Source organism: Carex rostrata, chromosome 10, assembly GCF_964058835.1.
Source record: "Carex rostrata chromosome 10, lpCarRost1.2, whole genome shotgun sequence".
Taxonomy (NCBI): Eukaryota; Viridiplantae; Streptophyta; class Magnoliopsida; order Poales; family Cyperaceae; genus Carex; species Carex rostrata.
Genome location: NC_135927.1, coordinates 3981145 through 4006675, shown reverse-complemented (window position 1 = coordinate 4006675; position 25531 = coordinate 3981145). Strand labels below are relative to the sequence as shown.

The 25531-nt window shown below is 34.5% G+C and overlaps 1 protein-coding gene across 1 annotated transcript; it reads left to right on the top strand.

Moving 5' to 3' along the window:
* Positions 1 to 15933: 15933 nt before the first annotated feature.
* Positions 15934 to 19838, top strand: LOC144560891 (uncharacterized). Its single transcript, XM_078310112.1, has 6 exons — positions 15934 to 16024; positions 16117 to 16172; positions 18475 to 18669; positions 18771 to 19076; positions 19210 to 19308; positions 19707 to 19838. Exons 1-6 carry the CDS (start codon positions 15934 to 15936, stop codon positions 19836 to 19838), a joined length of 879 nt encoding a protein of 292 aa, XP_078166238.1.
* The last annotated feature ends 5693 nt before the right edge of the window (positions 19839 to 25531 follow it).

The window sequence follows — 25531 nt, the reverse complement described above, 5'->3', positions numbered from 1 at the left end:
GAGTACTGAGCATATATTGGCCGAGGATGTCTAACTTATATTTCAAATCCGTTTCAAGAGTGTAGTTTTTACATCTGTGCTGCGCTCAATAATAAGATTCCTCAACAAACACACACACACATATTTGCAATTAAGAATCCAGTCCGCATAAGAAGTAGATTAAAATTAGTATAAATTTTCTACATCACTTTGATAGATGATGAATGTTTTTTAAATTGAATTAAATTATAAAGACAACCTACCTAAAATATTGTGAACATTTTATTTTAGCAATCACTGAATTGATTGTCATTGTTGTCAACACAAATTAAGTATCAACAAAAGTTATTTCTTTAGAATTTTCTTTATATATTTTGTTAAATATTTAGACTATACAACTTACAAAATAATAGTTAAAATTTTAATCATATATTGTATGAACCAAACATGTTAAAAGGTACGACAAATATCATTTTTAAGGGAAATTTTTTTGAGTCCCCTATGCAAAATAATACAAAAAACTATAGTATCTAGCTAATTAAAGATATAGAAAGAAAATTTGATCAGAGGCACTACCTCATCTTCTGTTCTGTCAACGGGAATGAGTGCACATCATGCACTCCATACTTCAGGAAATTTTAACTGAGTCATTAATGCTAAATAAGGTATCCATGTAAATCAATAATTATTCAGTATAATAATATAATAATATATCCGCAGCTAACAAGAGAGTTGATGAGAAATAAAGAAATTAATCTCTCTCTCTCTCTCATGCGTGCTTCACATATTGGGAAGGGGTGCATTAGGCAATTAACTGAAGGCTCTTGAGTCTTTCGCCTTGTAAATCTATAAAGATTAGAAGTTGTAAAAAAGAGTGAAAAATCAATAAAGCATTAAGTTATCATTTATCATGGATTTGAAACCGACGGTGAGGGTATTCTGCCAATTAAGCGAGGATTACTCCCTCTCTATTTGCAATGGAATGGTTGTTATCGCTCTTTCAAATCCCAATGATCCCTTCCAGATAAACTTTTAATTATCTACTTCCTACTAGCAATGAAAAATGTTTATTCGAAGGATCTGATGTTCTATTTATTTTTTAATTATTTAAATTTGTATTGTGAAATTAATTAGCACTGGATCAAGAAGGAAGTTGACGGTGGTGGCTTCACTGTTTTCTTATATGCACACGAGAAGAACTCGTGTTGTATTTCAGTAATGAAATGAATCTGAACAACAACAATTCATGATTATTACAAATATGTGATGAGCACCATTAGGACACTGATTGGTTATCACATGGACGAACAAGTACAACATGTGGTTCTTCGCAAATCCGGTCTTCGCAACTGTGAACATTGCCACCGGCAAAGCTCTCCAGCATGGAATCCTCCGAAGTTATGGTTATCCTGTATGTGGCCCGCATATACTCTACCTGATAACTATGTATAAAAAAAACACACACAAATATCACAAACAAATATAATAACATCGACTGGTGTGCGAGAGTTGTAAAAATTTTAATTTGTTTTTGTTACAACAGCACTGCATGCCTTCCTTGCTTAATGAAATATCCTCTCATCTATTTGCTTCGTGAAATATCAGAAATATACTTGAATGTCACATACTAATATAAAATAAAAACACAACGTGATCACATAATTTATTTTTAAGGCTACCTTTTATGCTCATCATTTGTTTATTTATTTTTATTTTTTTGGTTTCCCGGTTCTTGTTCAATCCAACATACTTGGAGAAGTCACTTTTGTGGACTGAGAGTGTTGGTTCTGGCTTCAAGCAAATTAAGTAAGGAATTATGTTGAGTATGGACTTGATGCCTTGTATATATGACAAGGAAAGGATGTCTGTGGGTTTACAGTAAGTGGTGTAGTCAGAATTTGAGTCAGAGTAGGTAGAAATTGGATTTGGGTTTTTTTTAATGGGTTCGGATTTGGATCGCTTCCATAATTATCTTTTTTCCCTGCCCGCCTACCAAATTGCATCTCTGCCTATTGAATCAGTTGTAATTTCTAAATTACTAATTGATATCAAAATTACTAAAATAATTACTGGTAATTTCCAGAACAATTGGTATCAATTGAGTGGAAGGGAATCGCTACTCCAAATTGGTGGCCTATATCTGTTCAAAAATTAGAAAATTAATGCAGTTAATTAGATTTTTTATTCAAAGATGCTCTTCACATTGAACTTCTTTATTAGAATTGGTCGACATACTCATGTGCTAATTAACCAGTCCAATTGCTCCTAAAATATGTGACATAACTCTTAAGTCAATATAAATTACCCGATTTATTATGTAATATGTCCCGCTCTTGTATGTTGACCAACAATACCGTTCTAATTATTTTGAGAGAAATTGTGTGAAATTTTGAGATGCTAACAAGAATGTGAGGTATATTTTATGGTGGGTATATATAATGCTAATTATGTTAATTTGGTTGGTGGACTTAGTCGTAGATAGTATTGTAACATACCAATTTTTGTATATTGGAAAATTTTATTTGACTTCAAATAAAATCTTTTTAAAAATAGAAATCTGAATTATAAAGGATAATTATAAATCGTATTACAATAATTTGAAAAGTTTTACTCTAGCCTTAGATATTTTCATTGTAATATGGTGTTAGTTAAAAACTTAAAATCTTGGTAATTATGAAGTTCAAGTAATTTTCAAAAATGCAAAGGAGCTAATTGTAAATCCTACTAATCATTTAGTTGAGAACAATATGTAATAGAATATATATATATATTTTTAGTTCAAGAATTTTATTTAGGGACAGATGGCACGGTCTCTACTTTTCTATTATCAAATTTTTCATTTTTGTCACCACTAACCCAACCTCATTTCCACTTACGTGTCACCCTCTCTTCACTCCACATGTTATTACTTTGTTTTACCTTTTCTCCATAATGCTATAATATATTTCCTATTTTTCTTTATTCTCCCCAATGAGCATTTTTCTTCTTCTTGTTGAGTCCGCACAATACTTTCCTTCTCGATCTCCGCCACACACAATCTCACTTCCATTATATCTCATTTCCCTTGGTGTACTGGGGATTAAAATTGGAAGTAATTTGTTAGAAGGACGCGGCTCAAGTGCAACCAAAGCACGGAAGAAGGGAAGATAGGTGGTGATGCCGATAATTACAACAATAGATGAATGAGGCGGAGACGCTTGCAACACGTCGACCTCTTCAAGCCTAACGAATTCTTCCGTAATCACTTGTTCGATTCTTGGTAGTAAATTAAACTCTCTTTCTTTTTGTGCTCTCATTTTTCTGTCAAGTCCAGTGTGTTGCGTAGGTCTTGATTAAAATTATGGTTGAAGGCAATAACATTAGTGGTGATTAACTATTGAGATGATCATAAACCGAATCGATACCTTGTTCTATCTTGAGTTGTTATATTAATTAAAGAACCAAAATATTTATCTTGCCTCCTGATACGTAGATTGGTTTTCTTCTGTTGTTAGGTTGTGCTAACTGAACTTAGGCCAACATATTAGTCTTGACCAAACTCTCGGTCATGTATGATATTTGAACTATGCATTAGTAGGTTATTACTAGTTTAGATTTTCTTCTATGACAAATATCAGTTGGTATATTTTGTTGACTAAGCCTAGTTCAATATCTCTTTGTACATCATTAGGGGTGTCAATGGTACCTTTTTAGCCATTTACCCGACCCGTATCGTATTCGATAAGGCGGGTATGGGTAAGGTTTTTTTTTCGTTAGCTTATTGGGTATGGGTAATAATTTTTTTTCGTTAAATAAATGGGTAAGGGTATGGGTAATGACTATTTCGTACCCGTTACCCTATAGGGTAATTATAAAATCCAAATATATATTCAATTCAATTTTCAATCCACTTAAATGTATATTTGTGTTTTTGAATTTTTATTCTTTATAAAAAATAATTTAGTTGGAATTGATTGCACATTTATTTTATTTTTTATTAGAAATGCAATTATATATGTGTTAAAATGAATGAGTTTTTGATGTTTAATTTGTAAAATATAATAAAACTAATTATTATACTAGTATTATCCGTTATTCACCCGCTACCGTTTCGTTACCCGATAATATTAACGGGTAAGGGTAGGGTAGGGTAAGATACATTTTTAATGGGTATGGGTAGGGTATGGATAAGGTCAATTTTAATGGGTATGGGTATGAAAATGTCTCCACCCAACCCGTTCCGTACCCATTGACACCCCTATACATCATTGTGTTCTAACTCCGGTCAATGCCCATGTTTCTTGTGTGGTGAACAGTTATTATTAACATGGACTTGTTTTAGGAATTTCACAAGTTATGAGGGTTGTAGTTAATAAACTAAATAAAGACAAACATTAAATTGATGATTCAGTTTCAATAATTTGGCATAAGGATGAATTATTGTTGTTACTAAGGTGCGGGTTTCGAGTTATTCTCAGATTCGTCTAACTTATTTTATTATTGTTGTTACTTGCTTGTTTGATCAGTTGATAATTAGTTATAATTAAGTTATTGATTGTGCTACTGAATTGCATGGCATGAAGGCATGAGTTGTCATAAGGAGCATATACGTATTTTTAGAATTGTTGTGTTACTTGAAGAGTTTAGTTTGGAATATGAGATAGTAGAATGCTTTGGGAATTATTAGAGTTTAGTTTTAGATCCAAACCTGACAATGGTATAACTAATAAAAATTTATATAAATATATGGACTTCATGTTTATTGCTTCGTTTGGTTGGTTGATAACTAATTGATAGTTAAATTCATATTTTCTGGAAATAAAATATGACGTTGTTTTCAGCACGAGGTTTCGAAATATGAAGTCGTAATTAAGTTATGTGTTATAACTCTTAAAAATAATATTTTATAGCAGCATGACATGACCTTATGGACTTTGTTTGAAATATTTATTTGGACGAAATGTATTTTGCTTGATTGGATGCTTAGTTATGGTTAAGATTAACTACTGGATATGACTTTAATTTTTAAGAAAAAAAAAAATATATATATATATATATATATATATATATATCCTATGATGCCATGACTATATTATCCTATAACTATCTTTGAAATTAAATGAGGTTTGTCTTATGCATTATGATTTTAAAAGTAAAATTGATGTACATGAGACTTTGTAAATAATTGTGCTAGAATTTAAAGAACTTGTTGAAATTGATGACTTTTTAAGTATTGATTGATTGTAGATCGAAATGGTTACATGTAATGAATAACCTTCAAGCATGTAGGCGCTGTTATGTGTAGCGCATGCTTGAAGCTGAATTCTAGAGTGGAATGATCACGTAGGCGCTGTTATGTGTAGCGCGTGATCGAAGTCATGTAGGCGCTGTTATGTGTAGCACGTGATTGTGTTGTTATAAATGAACTATGTCTGAACCAAATGAATTTTGATATAATGCTGCATTCATAAAATATAGGCCAAAACGGTTAGTATGGTGGGCAATTCTTTAAGCATGTAGGCGCTGTTATGTGTAGTGCATGCTTGAACTCAATTCTGAAATATGCCGATCACGTAGGCGCTGTTATGTGTAGCACGTGATTGAGGTCATGTAGGTGCTGTTATGTGTAGCGCATGACTTAAAACCAAAAATGAGTTTCAGTCGATCGCGTAGGTGCTGTTATGTGTAGCGTGTGATCGGATCATGTAGGCGTTGTTATGTGTAGCGCATGATCGAGGCATAAAGCGCTCTGTGTGAATTGCCCCATCATACTATGGTATTACCCTTACCTTTGTAATTGTGAACTGTATTGCATTTAATATCATTGTTTGTTAATAAAGCATGATTATATGCATAACTAATTAAATTGGATTGAACTTTTAAGTCTATTGACGTGAGCATGGCATATTATGGACTTATTTTTATGTTTAATTGTTTCAGTTGATAAGTTGTTTCTTTTGCTTGTTTTTAAGATTGTTTACTTTATTTTGTGGTACTGCTCTAGCTTGCTGATTTCTCTTGAGGTACATGATTTTTTTAAAGTAAACTTTGATTTCTGTTGCTTAATTGTCTGATTAAGTTGTCACTAGTTATGTAATTACTAGATTATATGTTGTAGTCTATATTGTTTTGGCGCTCGGTGCTATTTCAGTTTTAGTTGGTCGGATCTGAGGATAACTCGACTGGAACTAAATACCGCACTGGGAGATTTTCAATCTCTCACCGTTCCACTTTGTGGGTTCGAGGTACAAAGAACAAGAAATGAAAACGACTTGTAGAACTTCAAGATTTGCGGGACTTGCCATATAGAAGGTTATTTGTTTACTTCAAATAAATTTGCTATGGTATTTCATTTGTATATTATTGTACCATAATAGGTTTATTTTCGATTTGTTGGTTACATGAATGAACTTAAAGAAAGTTCTTTCATTTATTTTGGCTTTTATTTTTATCATTGGTAATGTATGTATATATGGCTGTGTAATATAATTTAAATCTCCTTGCGTGGATAAGCGCGGCGGGTTGTCGGTCCTATAGTTGGGACGTGACAAGTATATGTGAAGTTCATACCAAAAATTATTGTTCTTAAATTTTGTTGTCTTATTGGGTTGTTGGTTACATCTCAACATGTTATCTCTATTTATGATATTTCTAAGTATATTTTATAACCATGACAAAACTTATCTAGAGATTTCTAATTTCTATTTTTATCATTTTCTTTAAAGGGAAAATTTCCAGTATACCTATGCAAACTTTTGAAATAGCCAATATCCCCATTAAAACACCATAATATCCAACACTAGTACAAAAAACCCTTTCACTGACCCTCAATCACCGACTGTTTTAACGTGTAACAGTCAGTGTAGAGACTGCGTGGCAAAATCGTAAATAAGAAGAATTTCAACACTGACTGTTCAATTGTAAACAACCGTCAGTGAATCAACACTGACTGTTTTTTTTGTTAACCGTCAGTGTTGATCACCACCTACACAGACCCTTTTATTAAAAAACAGTCAGTGTTGAGCTGTACACCAACACTGACTGTTGTATTAAGGGAAGCGTCAATGTTGCCTCACCCTACAGTGACTGTTTTTTCAAAAAAACCGTCGGTGTTGAGCTGTACACCAACACTGACTGTTGTGTTAAAGGAAGGGTCAGTGTTGCCTCACCCTACAATGACTGTTTTTTTAATAAAAGGGTCAGTGTTGATAGTATACTTTACAGTGACTATTTTTCTAATAAAAGGGTCAGTGTTGCCTAACCCTATAGTGACTGTTTTTTAATAAAAGGGTCAGTGTTGATAGTATACTCTACAGTGACTGTTTTTTTAATAAAAGGGTCAGTGTTGCCTAACCCTACAGTGACTGTTTTTTTTTAAAAAAGGGTCAGTGTTGATAGTATACTCTACGTGATTAGTAAAATTTAACATATTCTATTTAAAAAAATATTTTTTAATGGAATTTATATTAGTAATATTTATTCAATAATTAATATTATAACATGTTTATTGCTTAACTAAATGATTTTGACAAATTAAATTATATAGTATTACATCCATGTTGAATATATGACTCACATCTTTCTATGCATGAACATGAAACATAAACTCTTGTTTCGTGAGTTAATGAAGACGCACGAGAATATATCATCTGTGGGTCGATCGGAATCGTTTAAATTAAAGAGCACTGCATTCATTGTCTTATATCCAAGTTTGATCAAAATTTGTTCTTATTAACCCATCCATCTAGTTAACCGAAAATTGAAGTATCCTATGGCCATAAACACTTCGTGTTAGATCGAAACTCATACACAATAAAACTTCCAAACTTTTATGTTGGTTATGTTCAATGTTCTCTCTCGATCATTTTAAAACAGATTTGGAATGATTTTACTGCAAATCGACCGTTGATTTTCTGCTTGAAAATGAACGGTCTGATTCCATACTTCCTTTCATGTTTATTTTATTGTCAATTTTTTTTGTAATTTTTCATTCACTGACTGTTTTTATTTCGGAACCGTCAGTGTTAATAACTTTACTGACTGTTTTTATTTCAAAACCGTCAGTGTTGATATATAATACTGACTGTTTTTATTTAGAAACCATCAGTGTTGAAGTCGTATACTGACTGTTTTTATTTCGAAACCGTCGGTGTTGATATCCTATACTAACTGTTTTTATTTCGGAACCGCCAGTGTTAGTCATTTTATACACTGACTGTCTAATAGTATTGAACCGTCAGTGTTAGTCATTTTACCTATTGAAATTTTCAAAACTAAGTCCTTCCGTCTCCCTCCTCTAAAATTTTCATTTCCCTCTCTGACTGTACACATGAGTCCAAATCTAGCTTCAGAATTTTGTTTCCCTCCAAAATAAAAATTTCGCTCTCAACTCGCCGAAATCATAATTTCATAACCCTACCCTTTCACTCTCACTCGCCAAAATTTTCAAAAGATCTTATTCCTTTCGATCAGCCGCTAAAAAAATTTCATTTCCCTCTTCTAGGAGAGACAAACCCCGCTGTCTTCCAAATCTCTCAAAGAGACCAAAATTTCATTTCCCTGCTATCTTGCAAATCCCGCTGACTCTCGACGAGCACACCTCCACCTCCGCCTTGCTGTCTCTCTCCACAAGCACACCTCCGCCTTGCTCTCTCGCTCTCTCTGAGCATAAACCGAGCACTGAGCACAAATACCGTAAGTAATCCATTTCATCATTTAATTCGGTTTAGTAGTCCATGCACTTGAAAAACTTGGATTTTTTAGATGATTTTATTGAATACATTAATGCATTAAAGGTGTTTGATGAAAAGCTTGGATTTTTTAGATGATTTTATTGAATACATTAATGCATTAAAGGTGTTCGATGAAATGCATGATATGTACCGACTACCGAGTCTTGTTTTATGTAAACCATATCAACATCATGTTATAAGATACTACTTGAGAAAGCACGGTGAAAAGAAGTGGTATGCAGTGCAGTCTGATTGGAAGGAGCATGTGAAGGGTTGTGGTACTAGGGCGTACCACTCTGACTCTGGTATCATTTTTTCAAGGTTTGTCTTCAATTATGACGTTTTATTTTTATTTTCATTTTTATGCATACAAATTTTCAGTTTTGATATGAGACACGGGGATGGAGGTTAGAAAAATGACAATAGTCTGTTCTTGGACTAATATGTCTATTATATTTCATAAGATCTTATTAGTAACTATGCACATACATGTAAGTAAATTGAGTTGATTTGAACTGTTTTGACAAATCTGAAAAGATCAATAGGTCAAAATGGGAAAAATTCCATTGGGCATCGAAAAGGCCAGGGAAGAGAGGATCAACTCGAATACGGAGAGGATGAAACAATTTGGGATTCTCACTCTCTCATGCGATGTCAAAGGTTTATCCAAGAAGAAGAACATCAATTCAACTGGTTCTGTGCTGGTACCATCCTTGTTGTTTCTTTGTGCTAGTTGTACTGGTACCTGTGCTGGTACCAGTCCTGCTGTGTTGCTTTTGTGTTGGCTGAGCTACCTAGCCCTTTTTCTTTGTTCCAAGTCCGATTGTGTTGCCTCTGCCCTTTTTCTTGTTCCTTGTTTTGTCCTGATATGGGTCTGGTTACTGTCTGGTGCTTGCGATTTTGCTTATTCATTTTACTTAACTTAAAATTTTGAGTTTTGTGGTACTATTGTGGGACATGAGATGAGATATAATTGTTATTTTTACTTGCATTGAACATTTCAGAGCCCTAGGCAAAAAGGTGGCAAGGCGTGTGGATTTTCTGTCATGAAACACATGCAAGACCTAGTAACTACGCAATTTGACGTTTTTCCTAATGTATGTATTTTATGATTGAACTTGATTCATTTTTCATATAACTTGGATAAAATTAACTTCTTAATCTGTATTCATGTAGTGTGATTTACTAACAGAAAAATATACAGCAACGCAACTTCATGCAATAACACGACAATGGTGTGCACTTTTCTTGGACAACTTCTAAACTAGTTATAACAAATGCAATGTTGTTAATTTCAAATGTATATTTAGTTACTATGTGCTATGTAAATTTTACTATAGTGTGGTTTTTTTCTGAATGAATATGTTATGTTATTAAATTGTGTTGTCTTTTGTTTATGTTGTGTACATTATTTGCATGATCTTTTATTTAACAGTCAATGAATATAGTAATATATATGGCTAGCAAAAATATGGAGGCTAGCCCCGATATAGGCAGAACCATGCCAAAATTTTTACGCTAACACTGACTATTTTTTAACCATCAGTGACTATTTTTTTAAAAAAAAAACAGTCACTGTAGGCACCCCCAACACTGACTGTTTTTAAAAAAAACAGTCACTGTAGGCATCCAACACTGACCGTTTTTAAAAAAAAAACAGTCACTGTAGGCACCCTACACTGACCGTTTTTTAAAAAAAACAGTCACTGTAGGCACCCAACACTGACCGTTTTTAAAAAAAAAAACAGTCACTGTAGGCACCCAACACTGACTGTTTTTAAAAAAAAACAGTCACTGTAGGCACCCTACACTGACTGTTTTTTAAACCGTCAGTGTAGGCTATTTATACTGACTGTTTTTTACCCGTCAGTGTTGAGTATCTATACTGGTGGCGCCATCACTGACGCCTCAATAACAGTCAGTAAAGGGTTTTTTTAACAGTCAGTAAAGAGGTTTTTTGTACTAGTGCAATATCCCCATTAAAATTTAACATTCTTATTTCTATCCCCTTCTAATTATTAAGCTTTTTATTTGAATATTTTTAATTCTAAACTGACCAATATGCCCTTGAACTGTAAATGGAGGTGTCCATTTTAATTGTTTCTTCCTCCCTTCCTGTGTCTCTCTCAGCCCCGCCCATTCTCCCTCCCTCGTGCTTATCTGTCTCTCAGCAAAATTAATATTTGTAAAATCGGATGAAGGAACTCTCATAGAATCTTTGATGAGAATCTTTAGTCTTGATTTCCAATCCAACTATCTAATTTTATAACCAGCCACTAGTGGAAAAACAGGAATCAGGATCGGCTTATCTGGATCGGGTGTACTAACCAACCGATACTAATACTTACCTGAATCGGTTCTATCACTAAAACCGATACTAAAAGCTAATAAAAGCACAGCACATGCACTATCAGCATCGGTTCTAATATTAAAACCGATGCTGATACTATCAGCATCGGTTCTAAGTTTAGAACCGATTCTGATTATAAAGTATCAGCATCGGTTTTAATATTAGAACCGATTCTGATTGTAAAGTATCAGCATCGGTTCTAAGCTTAGAACCGATGCTGATAGTTCATATTTAGCTTTATCCCGAAGTCTGATTCTTCACAGAATCATTTTTCTTTCTTCTTCCTCCATTGCTTGGCGCAGCAGCTATCTTACTGGGCATTGATCAGCTATCTCACTCTTCGTTCTCAGGTTCATTAATTGATTAATCATCTCTTTTCTCAAGTTTGATGTTAGATCTAGCACAATTTAGGTTCTAATTCGGCCCATTTTATAAACCCTAATCTATCTTTTAGGTTTTAATACATTTTTATATTTTAAGCTTTTCTTTATATGTGAAGATGAGCAAATTCATGATATATATGAATTTTTGATATAACTATATTTGCACATGCATGCTATATTTGAGCTTTTGATATATACCAATATATACCCTAGCATGCATCATATATATGTTATATAGTATTTGGCTAATATGCTATGGGTTGCATAGAGGCCTCCCGTGCTACGGCTCAATATTTGAGTTTTCAAAATACTCACGGTCGATCCGAACCGTTTATCTTGTTCTCCGTATTAATATGTGTTTGGAGACCAAATTTGACATTTTTTGGAAATTGTTTACTATTTTTTTATGGTCCAGATTTGTATGAAAAACAACGATTTTCAATAAATCTAAAAAAATAGTTAAAAATTTCCAAAAAATGTAAAATTTGGTCTCCAAACACATATTAATACGGAGAACAAGATAAACGGTTCGGATCGACCGTGAGTATTTTGAAAACTCATATATTGAGCCGTAGCACGGGAGGCCTCTATGCAACCCATATATAGCATCGTAGTTAAGTCCATGTTATATATATATACATCTCTTATTTAGGTTCCGATGGTTTAATTTTGTAGTTTGGCTATTATTGAGAGATTTGGTGCAGCGATCTTCATCTCACTCGGTACGGCATCTAAAAAAGTTGTAAGTACCACATAAAACTCATGTTTAATTAGTTTTGTGCATAAATGTGTATTTCGATAGCTAGACTAAATAGATTTGTAGTAAGTATGTAGCTACAGTATTGTCTTGAGAGCCAAAACCGCATGATTAATGCCTTTAAGTCATGATACCCGTTCAAAATTAATCCATTAGGGATTAATTTTGAATAGTCCCCGTTTTGGGACTGCTCTTTGAATACTTTGTCTCAATTAGGATGTGACCACTTGTTAGTCGTGTTTTAGTATTTAAGAAAATTTCGGCAGCATTTCTCCTTATTAGTTCCCCGAATACTCGGGGAACTAAGGGGAAATGCTGCCGAAATTTTCTTAAATACTAAAACACGACTACCAAGTGGTCACTACTGAGACGAAGTATTCAAAGAGTGGGATAGGATGGTAACCAGGCCCCATGTAAGCCTTACTGTGAATATAATTTAGTACCCCAAGCTTGTTCTAAATTAATTGTGTTCTACTATAATTGCAGATGGACCGCAGTTGGATGTACGAAGCATCACGTCTATCGGATGAATATACGACAAGTGTCGAGGAATTTATCAGAGTTGCTATGGAAGATATGGCGAATAAGGGGAGTACAATGATGTCGTGTCCTTGTCGTGATTGTAACAATGGTAAAAAATTTTCCAACTCGAACCAAGTGAGGAGCCATTTAATCCGTCGTGGATTCAAGCAAGGATATAAGTGTTGGATATGGCATGGTGAGAGTTTTCCAACCGACATAGGTACTGGTACTGAGCATCAGGAATACCATACCGTTGGGGATGAGGGGAATGACTTACGGGGATTGGAAACCGACGTAGGTACTCGTACTGAGCAACAGGAGTATCATACCGAAGAAAATGATGATATAGTGGTAGATAAATGTGATAATTTTGATCAAATGTTACGTGATATAGAAGAGGATTTTGATAATGATAAGCAGTATTGTTTGTTTGAGAATTTGTACGAAGATTCTAATAAGGAATTGTATCCTGGTTGTTCTAAATTTTCAAAATTGAAAGGTGTATTAAAATTGTATAACCTTAAAGCATCTAACGGTTGGAGTGATAGAAGTTTTACTGAGCTATTACAAACTTTAAAAGAAATGCTTCCGGAAGGAAACGAGATACCACCCAATATTTACGAAGCGAAGAAAATATTGTGCCCAGTTGATTTGGGAGTTCAAAGAATACACGCGTGCCCAAATGATTGTATATTATATCGAAATGAGTATGAAGACCTTCACGAGTGTCCAAAATGTGGTGCATCACGTTACAAACCAAAGCAGATTGCCAGTGATAAAAGTGATGATTGTAAACCGAATAAAGGACCTCCTGCAAAAGCATTGTGGTACCTCCCCGTAAAACCGAGATTCAAACGTTTGTTCTCAAATGCTAAAGATGCAAAATTACTGCGTTGGCATGCCGAAAACCGGAAGAAAGACGGGAAATTACGGCACCCCGCTGATTCTCCCCAGTGGAGGAATATTGACAGAGAGTTTTCTGAATTCGGACGTGACCCTAGAAATCTAAAGCTTGGGCTGAGTGCAGATGGAATAAATCCGCACAGTAGCATGAGCAGCAAGCATAGCAGTTGGCCGGTTTTATTGTGCATTTATAATCTTCCGCCTTGGTTATGTATGAAGCGCAAATACATCATGTTGACCTTGCTCATATCAGGACCCAAACAGCCCGGGAACGACATAGATGTATATCTAGCGCCATTGATTGAGGATTTAAAAGAATTATGGCAACCCGGAGTGCAAATGTATGATGCATACAGCAAGGAGAAATTCACTTTACGGGCCATGCTTTTCTGCACCATTAATGATTTTCCGGCTTATGGAAATTTGTCGGGTTATAGTGTCAAAGGAGAGAAAGCGTGCCCTGTTTGCCTGGATGATACAGTCGATGTGTGGCTACCCAACTCCTCTAAAAATGTGTACATGGGTCATCGTAGATTTCTTCCTGCCAACCATGCACACCGAAAGAGAAAAAAAGAATTCAATGGAAAGACCGAGAATACCAGAGCAAATTACCCGTTGACCGGTAAGCAAGTTTATTCGCGAGTAAAAGATTTGAAAGTTCAATTGGGTAAATTTAAAAAGAAGGTGGTGAGAAAGAAAGGGGCTCCGAAAATATGTTGGAAGAAGAGGTCAATATTCTGGGATTTACCATACTGGGAGCACTTAGAGGTTCGACACTGTCTCGATGTGATGCATGTGGTTAAAAACGTGTGTGATAGCATAGTTGGAACATTATTGAATATTCCAGGTAAAACTAAGGACGGTATCAATGCTCGGAAAGACATGCAATTCTTGAACATAAGGCCAGATCTACAACCAGCAGAGAAGGAAAGAGAAAAAGGAAAAACTTGTACATATCTAAAACCCGCAATGCATACGCTATCGAAAGCAGAGAAAAAAAGCTTACTGGAATGCCTTCATGGTGTCAAAGTTCCATCTGGATATTCTTCGAATTTTAAAAACCTAGTTTCACTGGATGATTTAAAATTGACAGGAATGAAGTCTCACGACTGTCATGTTTTAATGACACAGCTTCTTCCTGTTGCAATTCGGGGCATATTGCCAAAGTGTGTTAGGCAGACCATTACGAAGCTTTGCTTTTTCTTTAACGCCATCTGTTGCAAAGTAAATGATCCTGATACGCTAGATGCTCTGCAGAAGGAGGTTGTTGTCACTCTTTGTCATCTTGAAATGTATTTTCCGCCGTCTTTTTTTGACATCATGGTTCATTTAATCGTTCACCTAATTAGAGAAATTAAGATGTGTGGACCTGTTTTCTTGCGGTACATGTATCCGTTCGAGAGATACATGGGATTGTTAAAGGGATATGTCAGGAACCGATATCAGCCTGAGGGCAGCATTGTAAGAGCTTACACTGCCGAAGAGGTTATTGAGTTTTGTACTAATTATATGGATGATGTCAAAGCCATCGGCATCCCTAAATCTCGGCACGAGGGTAGACTTCACGGGGTAGGAACAATCGGTGCGAAATTATTCGTGCCTGATAGTACAACAATGTCACTAGCACATTTTCATGTTTTGCAACACCTCACTGACGTTCATCCTTTTTGGGACGAGCATATGACTCTCTTGCGGCAACAGAATCCTAAGAAATCTAACAAGTGGTTAATCGGCGAACACAATAAAACTTTTGAAAGATGGTTTACACGTAGAGTCATGCAAGCTCCGGAGGGAGAAAACATTAAAGAAATTGTCAAATTGTTGGCTCTTGGTCCAGTTCATGTCGTGAGGACCTTCCAAGGATATGACATCAACGGGTACACATTTTACACAAGAAATCAAGATGCAAAGAGTACCGTGCAAAACAGTGGAGTGACGTTAGTAGCTGTTTCGAGTGATTTGTCAGATCCTAAAGGTGCCGGACCATCGCATGCATCGATGTCATATTACGGGTTTATTGAAGAAATTTGGGAGCTCGATTACATAAGATTTAATATCCCGTTATTTATGTGTAAATGGGTCGATAACCGTAGGGGGGTTAAAGTCGACGAAGATGGTTTTATTCTGGTGGATTTCAGTAAAGCTGGATATAAGGATGATCCATTTATACTTGCAAGACAAGCCACGCAAGTGTTCTACGTAACTGATCCCGCCGATCGTTCAAGACATGTTGTCCTCCCTGGTAAAAGACGTATAATCGGGATTGATAATGTGGAAGACGAAGAAGCGTACGATCATTTTGATGAGATACCACCGTTTTCTACTGGCATGGCATCTCTACCGGGCGCTGAGGATAATGAAACAGGTCATATGCGCATCGATCATGATGAAGGAGAATGGGTTGAAGAAGTTTCCATTGGCAAGTCATAATATTGGTATGTCAAAAAATATTAAAATGTGAGTTAATAATATTTAATATTGCTGACAAAAAGGTACGATTTTTTTTTTCAGAATGCACTGAAACACCCGACGATGAGAAGCATGCAAGTTATTCTTCAACACTTCTTGTAGCTTATTTTTTTTCATGTTATATGTAATTTATTAGCTTATTTTTAAATTTCTAATGTTTTTATTTTAGTAGCTTATTTTATTTTATTTTGTAAGTAATTTTTAAAATACAAAAATATTAAATAACACATACACATCCTTTTTTTTAATATTTTAAAATAACATACATATTCAAAAATAAAAAGCACAATTTTAAATAAATAGCACTATCAGCATCGGTTCCTAACTTAAGAACCGATGCTGATAGTAATCCGCATAATTTTAAATATATAGTACTAGCAGCATCGGTTCCTATCTAAGAACCGATGCTGATAGGCTTAGCCTCTATATTCAAAATTATAAAATAACACATAAAAATCCTTTTTTTAAAATTTAAAATACAAAAATATAAAATAACACATAAACATCATTTTTTTAATATTTAAAATGACATACACATTCAAAAATAAAATATAAAACATAAAAATCCTTTTTTTAAAATTTTGAAATACAAAAATATAAAATAAAACATAAACATCCTTTTTTTTATATTTAAAATGACATACACATTCAAAAATAAAAAATAACCCTTAAAAATCCTTTTTTTAAAATTTTGAAATACAAAAATATAAAATAACATACACATTAATTTAAATAAAAAAGCACTATCAGCATCGGTTCTTAAGCTAGGAACCGATGCTGATAGTAATCCGCATTATTTTAAATATATATCACTATCAGCATCGGTTCCTAGCTTAAGAACCGATGCAGATTTGTATTAGCATCGGTTCTTAAGCTAGGAACCGATGCAGATAGTTATGTACAAACCCTCCCTTCCTTAGCGAAATTCAAATTATTTTCTTAAGCCTCCACCGCGACCTCTTTCTTTCCTACTAAAACCCTTCCGCCGTGACCGTTGCATTCCTCCTCCTCCTCCTCCGTAACCCCTCCTCCTCCTCCTCCGTGATCTTTGGTCTCCTTCTCCTCCGTTGGCTCCATCTCGTTGGCTCCGTAACCCCGCCGTGACCTTTGCTCTCCTTCTCCTCCGTTGGCTCCATCTCGTTGGCTTTGTCGGCTCGTTGGCTCCGCCGCCCTCTCCCTCTCAAACCCCTCCCTCTCAACTCGAGTAAGATCTCTAAATTCATATTATGGAGTTATTAGAAATTGAAATTGAAGAAATGTGAGAAACGGGGACCAATTCGGGTATTGTTATGTAACTTAATTTTTTTAGAAACCAAATCGAATTAGAAACCAAATCTAATTGAATTTGAGGAAATGTGAGAAACGGGTACCAATTCGGGTATTGTTATGGAACTTAATTTGGGTATTGTTAGATAATTGTTTAGAAACCAAATCGAATTAGATATGGAACTTAATTTTTTTAGAAACCAAACCAAACCGAATTAGAAACCAAACCGAATTAGATATGGAACTTAATTTGTGTAAATAATTGGTTTAGATTAATTTGGGTAATTAATTGGTTTAGACACCAAACCAAAGTAATTGTTAGATTAATTTGGGTAAATAATTGGTTTACATATTTGGGTAATTAATTTGGGTAAATAATTGTTGCAAATTTAATTGTTGTGATACTTGTATATGCTTAGATCCCTTTAGATACTTGTATATGCTTAAATAATTGTGAATGTGTGTATCATTCTAGATGGTAGTGAGAAATTGTTAGACAAGAAGCATAAAGGTGATAGTTAGTGGATAAAAACCTAAAGGTAATTGGTTTGGTTTTATTTGTTGATTTAATTTGAATTGGTTTGAAGTTGGTTTGGATTTATTTGAACTTGGAACGATAAAGTTACAAGTTAAGGATGGTTTTCTTTGTGAGGATTAGGGACTTGTTTGTAATTTTTGGGGATTTATGGTGAAACTGTTGAAATTGTTAGAAACTGTTGAAATCTTTGTGAGGATTAGAAATTGTTAGAAATTGCAAATATAGAATGATACTTGTTATATTGTTAACCTATTTGCAAATTCAGATATGGAAAGCAATAGTCAGACAGCCTCGGCTAAGAAACGAGGAAGAGGGCCTAATGCAATCAAGGAGAAGTTTAACGAGAAAGGGAAAGAGCTGGAACTTGACAAGTTTCACAGGCCGGTTGTTACTACGGATACAACGTCTTTTCCAACGGAATTCGGTATATTGGTGAGAATGAATATTCCTATAAGTTTCGTATTGTGGAAAGATGTTCCAGAAGAGAACAAGCTGAAAATATGGGAAACACTGAAGGTAAATAATGTAGTACTAAGTTCACAAGCTTTCATTTGATATTAACTAACTCTAAATTTTGATTTCTATTTGTTTGGCAGCTGAGATGGGGTATAAAAGAGGAAGAAAAAGTGAGGAACTATTATTATCAGAAGATGGCTACTTATCACCGGAGGTGGCGAACCGAGATGACTAAAGTGTGGCGCGCGGGTGAGACTCCCGATTTTGCCAAGCAAAATATGGAAGAAAAAGACTGGGAGGTATTTGTCAAGTATCGAGAGACGGAGGAGTTTGAGGTATGTTTATTTCTGCGGATCACCTACCTTATCTCTAAGTAAGAATTCAAATACTCTTATAATTAAGGCCTACAATGATTGTCTTGACATATTAATTGTAGACTGCTAGCAAAATTGGAAAGGAGAATCAGGCCAAAAACGAGTATCCGCATTTCTTAGGATCTAGAGGTTACATGAGCGAGGGTTTTCGGAGTAGGCTTACAGATGCTATGCAGACGATTGCAGACGAGAAAACATCTAGTGATCCGTCTTCCCAAGGCTCAACAAGTGCATTGAAACCAGAAGAGGTCCTTGATATGTCGATTGAGCATAGGCACGTCACCTGGAGACTAGGAAGACAAAAGCTCGATAAGGAGACCAAGGAACGCTTTTATCCAGAAACATACGTACCGGTCATCGAGAAGATTGTAAGAATTTTAGATATTGTCATTCATTGAAAACTCTACTTTACTTTATTAGTTTATTGTAAGAATTTTAGATATTGTCATTCATTGAAACCTCTACGTTAATTTATTAGTTTATAACATGTTGTCATTCCAGGAAGAACAAGAGGCGGCTCTGAAAAAAGGCTTGTTGGCCGTCGAACGATACGACGATGTTCTCGGAAAATCTCTGCCAAATCCGGAACATCCTGGGAGGGTGAGAGGAGTGGGAGGTTTGGTACCTATCAGGAAAACATACGAGAAGAGCTCAATAAGGAGGAGACGCGCTCCCTCGAGTTCCGAAGCAAAAATGAGGGAAGAACTGAGGGAAGAAATGGACGACAAAGTAAGAGAAATAGAGGTGAGACTAGAAGCAAAAATGAGGGAAGAAATGAAGTCTCAACTTGCACTTTTGGTTCAGCAGTCAATGGGCCAACAAGTTCAGACGTTTACCCCAACAGTCCTTCAGAGCAGCAGCCAGTTAGTCAAACCAATTGCAGATCTTTCCGGGTATACTGAGGTAATGCAAATTCAAATTTCACCATTTATTTTCCATTACATGTTGTACTATTCATACGTTTTAGTTTATTCGAGTAAATACATATATCTGAACAGGAGGCAGAAATAAGCTGCAAACTCCAGGCAGCTGTCAATGGGAACACTGTTACAGTAGCCGTGGGGACAATTCATGTTCCAGTTGCACCCGGTGGAACAATTCACGGCAGACCGATGCCGCTCGACCATTAAAAGAGTGATGGTGGATGGTATTTTCGATGCAGACTTCATAAATCATCCATTACCTGTACCAAATGGCGAGCAGGAAACCCTAAAGGATGCCCTCGGCAGTTTCACTGCATGGCCGATGTCCATGATAGCGATAGGTTCAGCTGAGGTATATTATTATTACAAGTTCTTATACTTCCGAATTAGTATCTATGTGATAGAGTTATAGATGATTTTGGATTTTACTTCAATTTATTATGAAATTTTGCAGAAACCACGCAAAGAAATGATTATTCCTGGAGGTCCGAAAGTAACGAGTCACTGCAAGGCATTTGATGGTATCAATTTTGACAAGCTGGGACAGACATTCAAGCATATTCGTGATCGGTTTTCGGAGCTAGATGGCAGCCCAATCGAAATCGATTCCCCAGCTGATCTTTTATGTTCAGATGACTCCATATGCGTGTTTGCAGATGATTATGCGGCCTTGCTTACTCCACGGGAGTGGCTCACTGTACCAGTTGTTCAGATCTGGATGCTGTGAGTTAATATTTGTAATAATTGCAGATGTTTAGTACTTGTAATTCAAATTTCACAAAATTGAGATCACCTTTGTGTCTTTATTTTGTAGGTATTGGCACAAATACCTCAAGGAGGAATATCCCGATGAGCAGGTTGGTTTCATGGACCCCAGTCAAACGAATGCCACCCTGTTGAATGATGACCGAGGACGTGTTCTTCAATACATAGGGAAAGCACTCCGAGAAAATCAGGACAAGAGATTAATCTTCATACCATACCATCAGATGTTAGTGTTACATATATATATATTCTAATTTTATTATATTTCTTTCAATTCATATAAATTGAATAATATGACATGCTACAAACCTAACATGCAGAAATCATTGGATATTGGTCGTGCTTATGCCAAGAGAACGTGCATTGTACGTGTATGATTCCGATAAGAAAGGTAAAAGAATGCTGATGATCAGTGCTGCTATCGAGGAGTAAGTGTCTTTCCTAAATTTTACGTTTTTTAAGAATACTAATGATTTTATTATTATATTATCATTTCAAAAATGTATCGTAAGTACTGATTGTTCAATGTTTTCATATTTCAACAGCGTCTTCATAAAGGAAATGAGTGCTTCTTTAACAGTTCATAACGATTGCAAGGTAAAAATTCATATTGCGATATAATTATAATGAATATACATATAAGCCATTTGTATGCTCGTAATACAAACATTTTTTTTTTTGAAACTTGTTATGTAGTGCCCACAACAACCAGCCGGCTAGGAATGTGCATATTATACCATGTTGCTCATGCAAGACATAATAAACCACTGTCTCGATGTTTTTCCGCAATTGAAGGTATATATGCATTTATAAATTTTTCAAAAATAAGAATTGTTGCTTCAATTATAATAAAATACACAATTTAATTGTATATATATGCTCTTCACAAATTCTAAAAATGCAGGATATTCCCGCTAAATATACGTTACAACGCTTGGCCGACTTTCGCCAAATGTGGGCCAAAGCCTTGCTGAAAGAAATTAAGACGAGAGGAAGTTAGGAACATGAATTTTTTGTAATAAGTTAGGATGTGTATGATATATAATTAATTTATGATGTGTTTTATTGATAATTAATTTAGGATGTGTTTTATTGAAAATTAATTTAGAATGTGTTTTATTGATAATTTAGGATTTGTGATAATTTCAAATTTCGGCCAGCTAAATAAATATGGAAGCTGGCCATTTAATAAAAAATATTTTTTTAAAATTCAATTGAGTATCAGCATCGGTTCTTACTTAAGAACCGATGCTGATACTCTATTTTCTGAATTTAAAAAATATAATTTGAAATATACATCTGTATCGGTTGTACAGTAGAACCGATGCTGATAGTTTTTCCTGAATTTTAAAAATTCTATTTACAAAATCTATCTGCATCGGTTGTTAATTAGAACCGATGCAGATTAGTACCTATCTGCATCGGTTGTTAATTAGAACCGATGCAGATAGGTACTAATCTGCATCGGTTGTTAATTAGAACCGATGCAGATTGGTACTAATCTGCATCGGTTGTAACAACCGATACAGATTTGTTTGGTATCTGTGTCGCCCTCATCAGGATCGGTTGTGAACCGATACTGATATCTGTATATAACCGATACTGATTCTATTTTTTCCAATGGTGAGCGTCTTATCAACTGATATTATCTTTAGTCTCTAACCATAGCACAACACTTCAAATTTTTGTATCTAGAGTTCCATGAAGAAGAAAGATTCCAAAATCCTCTGTAGCGAAGTTCATATCCTTCCACGAGCAAACACTGCAATGCTTGCTGTCGATCCATATTAACATTCATACAATGACAGATCTTGATTGTATCTCCTTAGATCCTTGATCTAGGTGAACAGTTGGATCTTTGATTTTTTTGAATCTTAAAATTAAAAGTAGTCATGAACATCATGTAGTTCTTGTATCAAATTGAATCAAGAAAAGATCGGACAGTTGTGCACTAGTGCTGCTGAGTTGCAGAGGATCCATTCTCTGGCAAGCCATAATGATATTCGACTATGTAATTATTTTTCTTTCTACTGGGTTGTTTTTATAGTTGATCATTGTTTATTTTTTATTTTTTTATAACATTCTTTTTTGAACTAGATATAATTTACCAATTAACATTTTTGGTTATTTGTGCGAACTCGATTTTGCTGGGAGAGAGACTTGTCTGAGGGAGAACAGAGCTGAGAGAGACACAGGGAGGAAGAAACAATTAAAATGGACACCTCCATTTGTAGTTCAAGGGCATATTGATCATTTCAAATTTTAAAACAATTAAATAAACATCTTAATAATTTAATGGGGATAAAAGTAAGAATGTTAAATTTTTATGGGGATAGTGGATAATATGGTGTTTATATGAAGATATTGGCTATTTCAAAAGTTTGTATATATAGGTACACTGAAAATTTCCCTTCTTTAAATATCTTTCAAGGGCACTTTCTACTATGCATACTTTGTAGCTTTCTAGAATACATATTGTAAAATATACTATATCATTAACAAAACAAAAAATTAAGGTTATTCAGTCAAAATTAATTGTACCGTTCAAACATTATTATATAAGCCACCATCAAATTTAACAATTCTAATATATTTGACCGCACCGGGTCTTTGCATTTTCTAGTCCGTGATCCCATCTCAGAACCATACAAGACAAAGAATATTCAATAAGGTATTTATAATTTCTCTCTCATATCTCTTTTTTCCTGTGACCTTAACTCAGCTTTTCTACGTGTAACAGTTTGAAGATGAACATAATATAATAGTGTGCGGGTTATGACGACTCGTTGTGATATAAAAGAAGTAATGTAGCCTCGTTGAAGGAAAACATGTGGGTGGCACGTGGCCAGGGTTTTGTTTGTTTGTACCTTTGCAAAATTGTTTATGTCCCTGTCCATGTGAGATTGAATATCTTGATGTGTGTAGTGTAGCTAAAAAAAACAGCGATTGAATATCTTGATGTGTCCATGTGATATTCGTTGTTTTTCAGACAAATTTGGACCATAAAAAATAGCGATTTTTAATAAATCTAAAAAATAGTAAAAAATTCTCAAAAAATATAAAATTTGGTGTCCAAACACATTAATATGGAGAATAAGATGAATAGTTTGGATCGGTTATTTGGACTTTGAATTTGGTGATTTATAGTTTAATGTACAAAAATACCAATGCATTGCAATGTATGGTAGCCTTACTCTCTGTATAAATATATAGATATGAAAGAAAAATCGATCATCCTTTCTCCAAGTATATTTTCGTTTTTCCACCCTTTTTCTTCAAACAAAAAACTTTCCTCTCTTCATTAAAAAAAAACACAAAAATAAGAATAAAAAAACATGTCTTGGCACAAGATTCACATTTTATGAGAAAAGGAACCAGTATATTGTTAGACAAAATCAAATAGAGTTTTTTTTTATCATGTGCATGACATAAAGAAGCAATCAGTATAGATTGTTGTTGTTGACAATTATTGTCAGGGGCAGAAGATAAGTATGGAAACTTTATTAGCATACAGAACAGCTGGAATACTATCATCATGCCCCATGCAATCAGAAGCAAAGGCACTACTAGAGGCTATGAGATATGTTGTACTGTGCGGTATTTCCTCCTGTAGGTTTTGCACTGATAATCTGTCCCTATCTAAGGCAATATCGAGTATACAACCACCAATGAAAACTGAATGGCATGCCTTGGAGGAAACCATGCAAATCTGGAAGCTTGCGAAGGAAAACACTGGTTTTGTACGTAGCCATGTAGGGGTGTCAATGGATACGATACAGGTAGGGTGGGAGCATTTTCATACCCATACCCACTAAAAATGATCTTACCCATACCCTACTCTTACCCATTAAGATTTGATCTTACCCTACCCTACCTTTACCCGTTAAAATTATTGGGTAACGAAACAGTAGCGGGTGAATAACGGATAATACGACTATAATAATTAGTTTTATTATATTTTACAAATAGAACATCAAAACTCATTTATTTTGCACATATACAATGATATTACTAATAAAAAATAAAAATGAAAATAATTGTGCAATCAATTTCAACTAAATTATATTTTTTTATAAAACAAGAAAATTTAAAAACAAAAATATATCTTTCAAAAAAATTAATTATTTAATTAAAGAACAAAACACACAAATAAAAATAATATGTTTAATATTTTTCTTATAACAAAAATAATATACTAAATAATAAAAGTACTCACTAATTATTGCTCAAATATTATCATATTATTATATTTTATATAATTACCCTATAGGATAATGGGTACGAAATAGCTTTTACCCGTACCCTTACCCATTTAGCTAACGAAAAAAAATTCTTACCCATACCCATATCCAATAAGCTAACGAAAAAATTTTCTTACCCATACCTGTCTTATCGAATACGGTACGGGTCGGGTAAATGGCTAAAAGGGTATCATTGACACCCCTATAGCCATGTGAGTAGAGATGAAAATGGAAAGGCTGATAAGTTAGCAAAAATGGGTTTAAGGAAAGGGATAGCTTGGGACTGTATGGGGTACACATATCCTATGTTTTTGGAATTTTAGATTTTTATGGGAGGGTTTTTATATCAAATGTAATCTCCTGTGAAAAGTTGTGATTAATAAAGCTATTGCCTACGGGCATGATTCATGCAAAAAAAAAAAAAGAAAAAAAAAGAAAAAAAAGAAGATAAGTATGGCCAGGGGTGGCTAAGTCAGAGAAATAATAGACAATTTATTAATAGGATTATCTTGAACGAGCTTTACCTTTATAACTTCTTGCCAAAAAAAAAATGAAATGTGTGTGTATTATGTGATCGTGGTTTAATAAATAATAAAAAATTCAGAAAAATATAAAATTTGGTTTCCAAGCACATCTTAATATAGAGATCACATCTAACTGTTTGGATCGGTTTTTTGAACTTTGAAAATTAGAAAACGACTTAGTTGCACGGGACCTCAGAAACAACCGATTTGATATTAGCCAACCTCTATATATCCATCTATATATATATATATATAGAGTAATGCTACGCTACTTCGCGAATTAAAAGGGCCGTTTTAATTCGCGCTCATATCTCTAGTTTTGAAGACCAAATAACCGATCCAAACCGTTAGATGTTTAATTTATATTAAA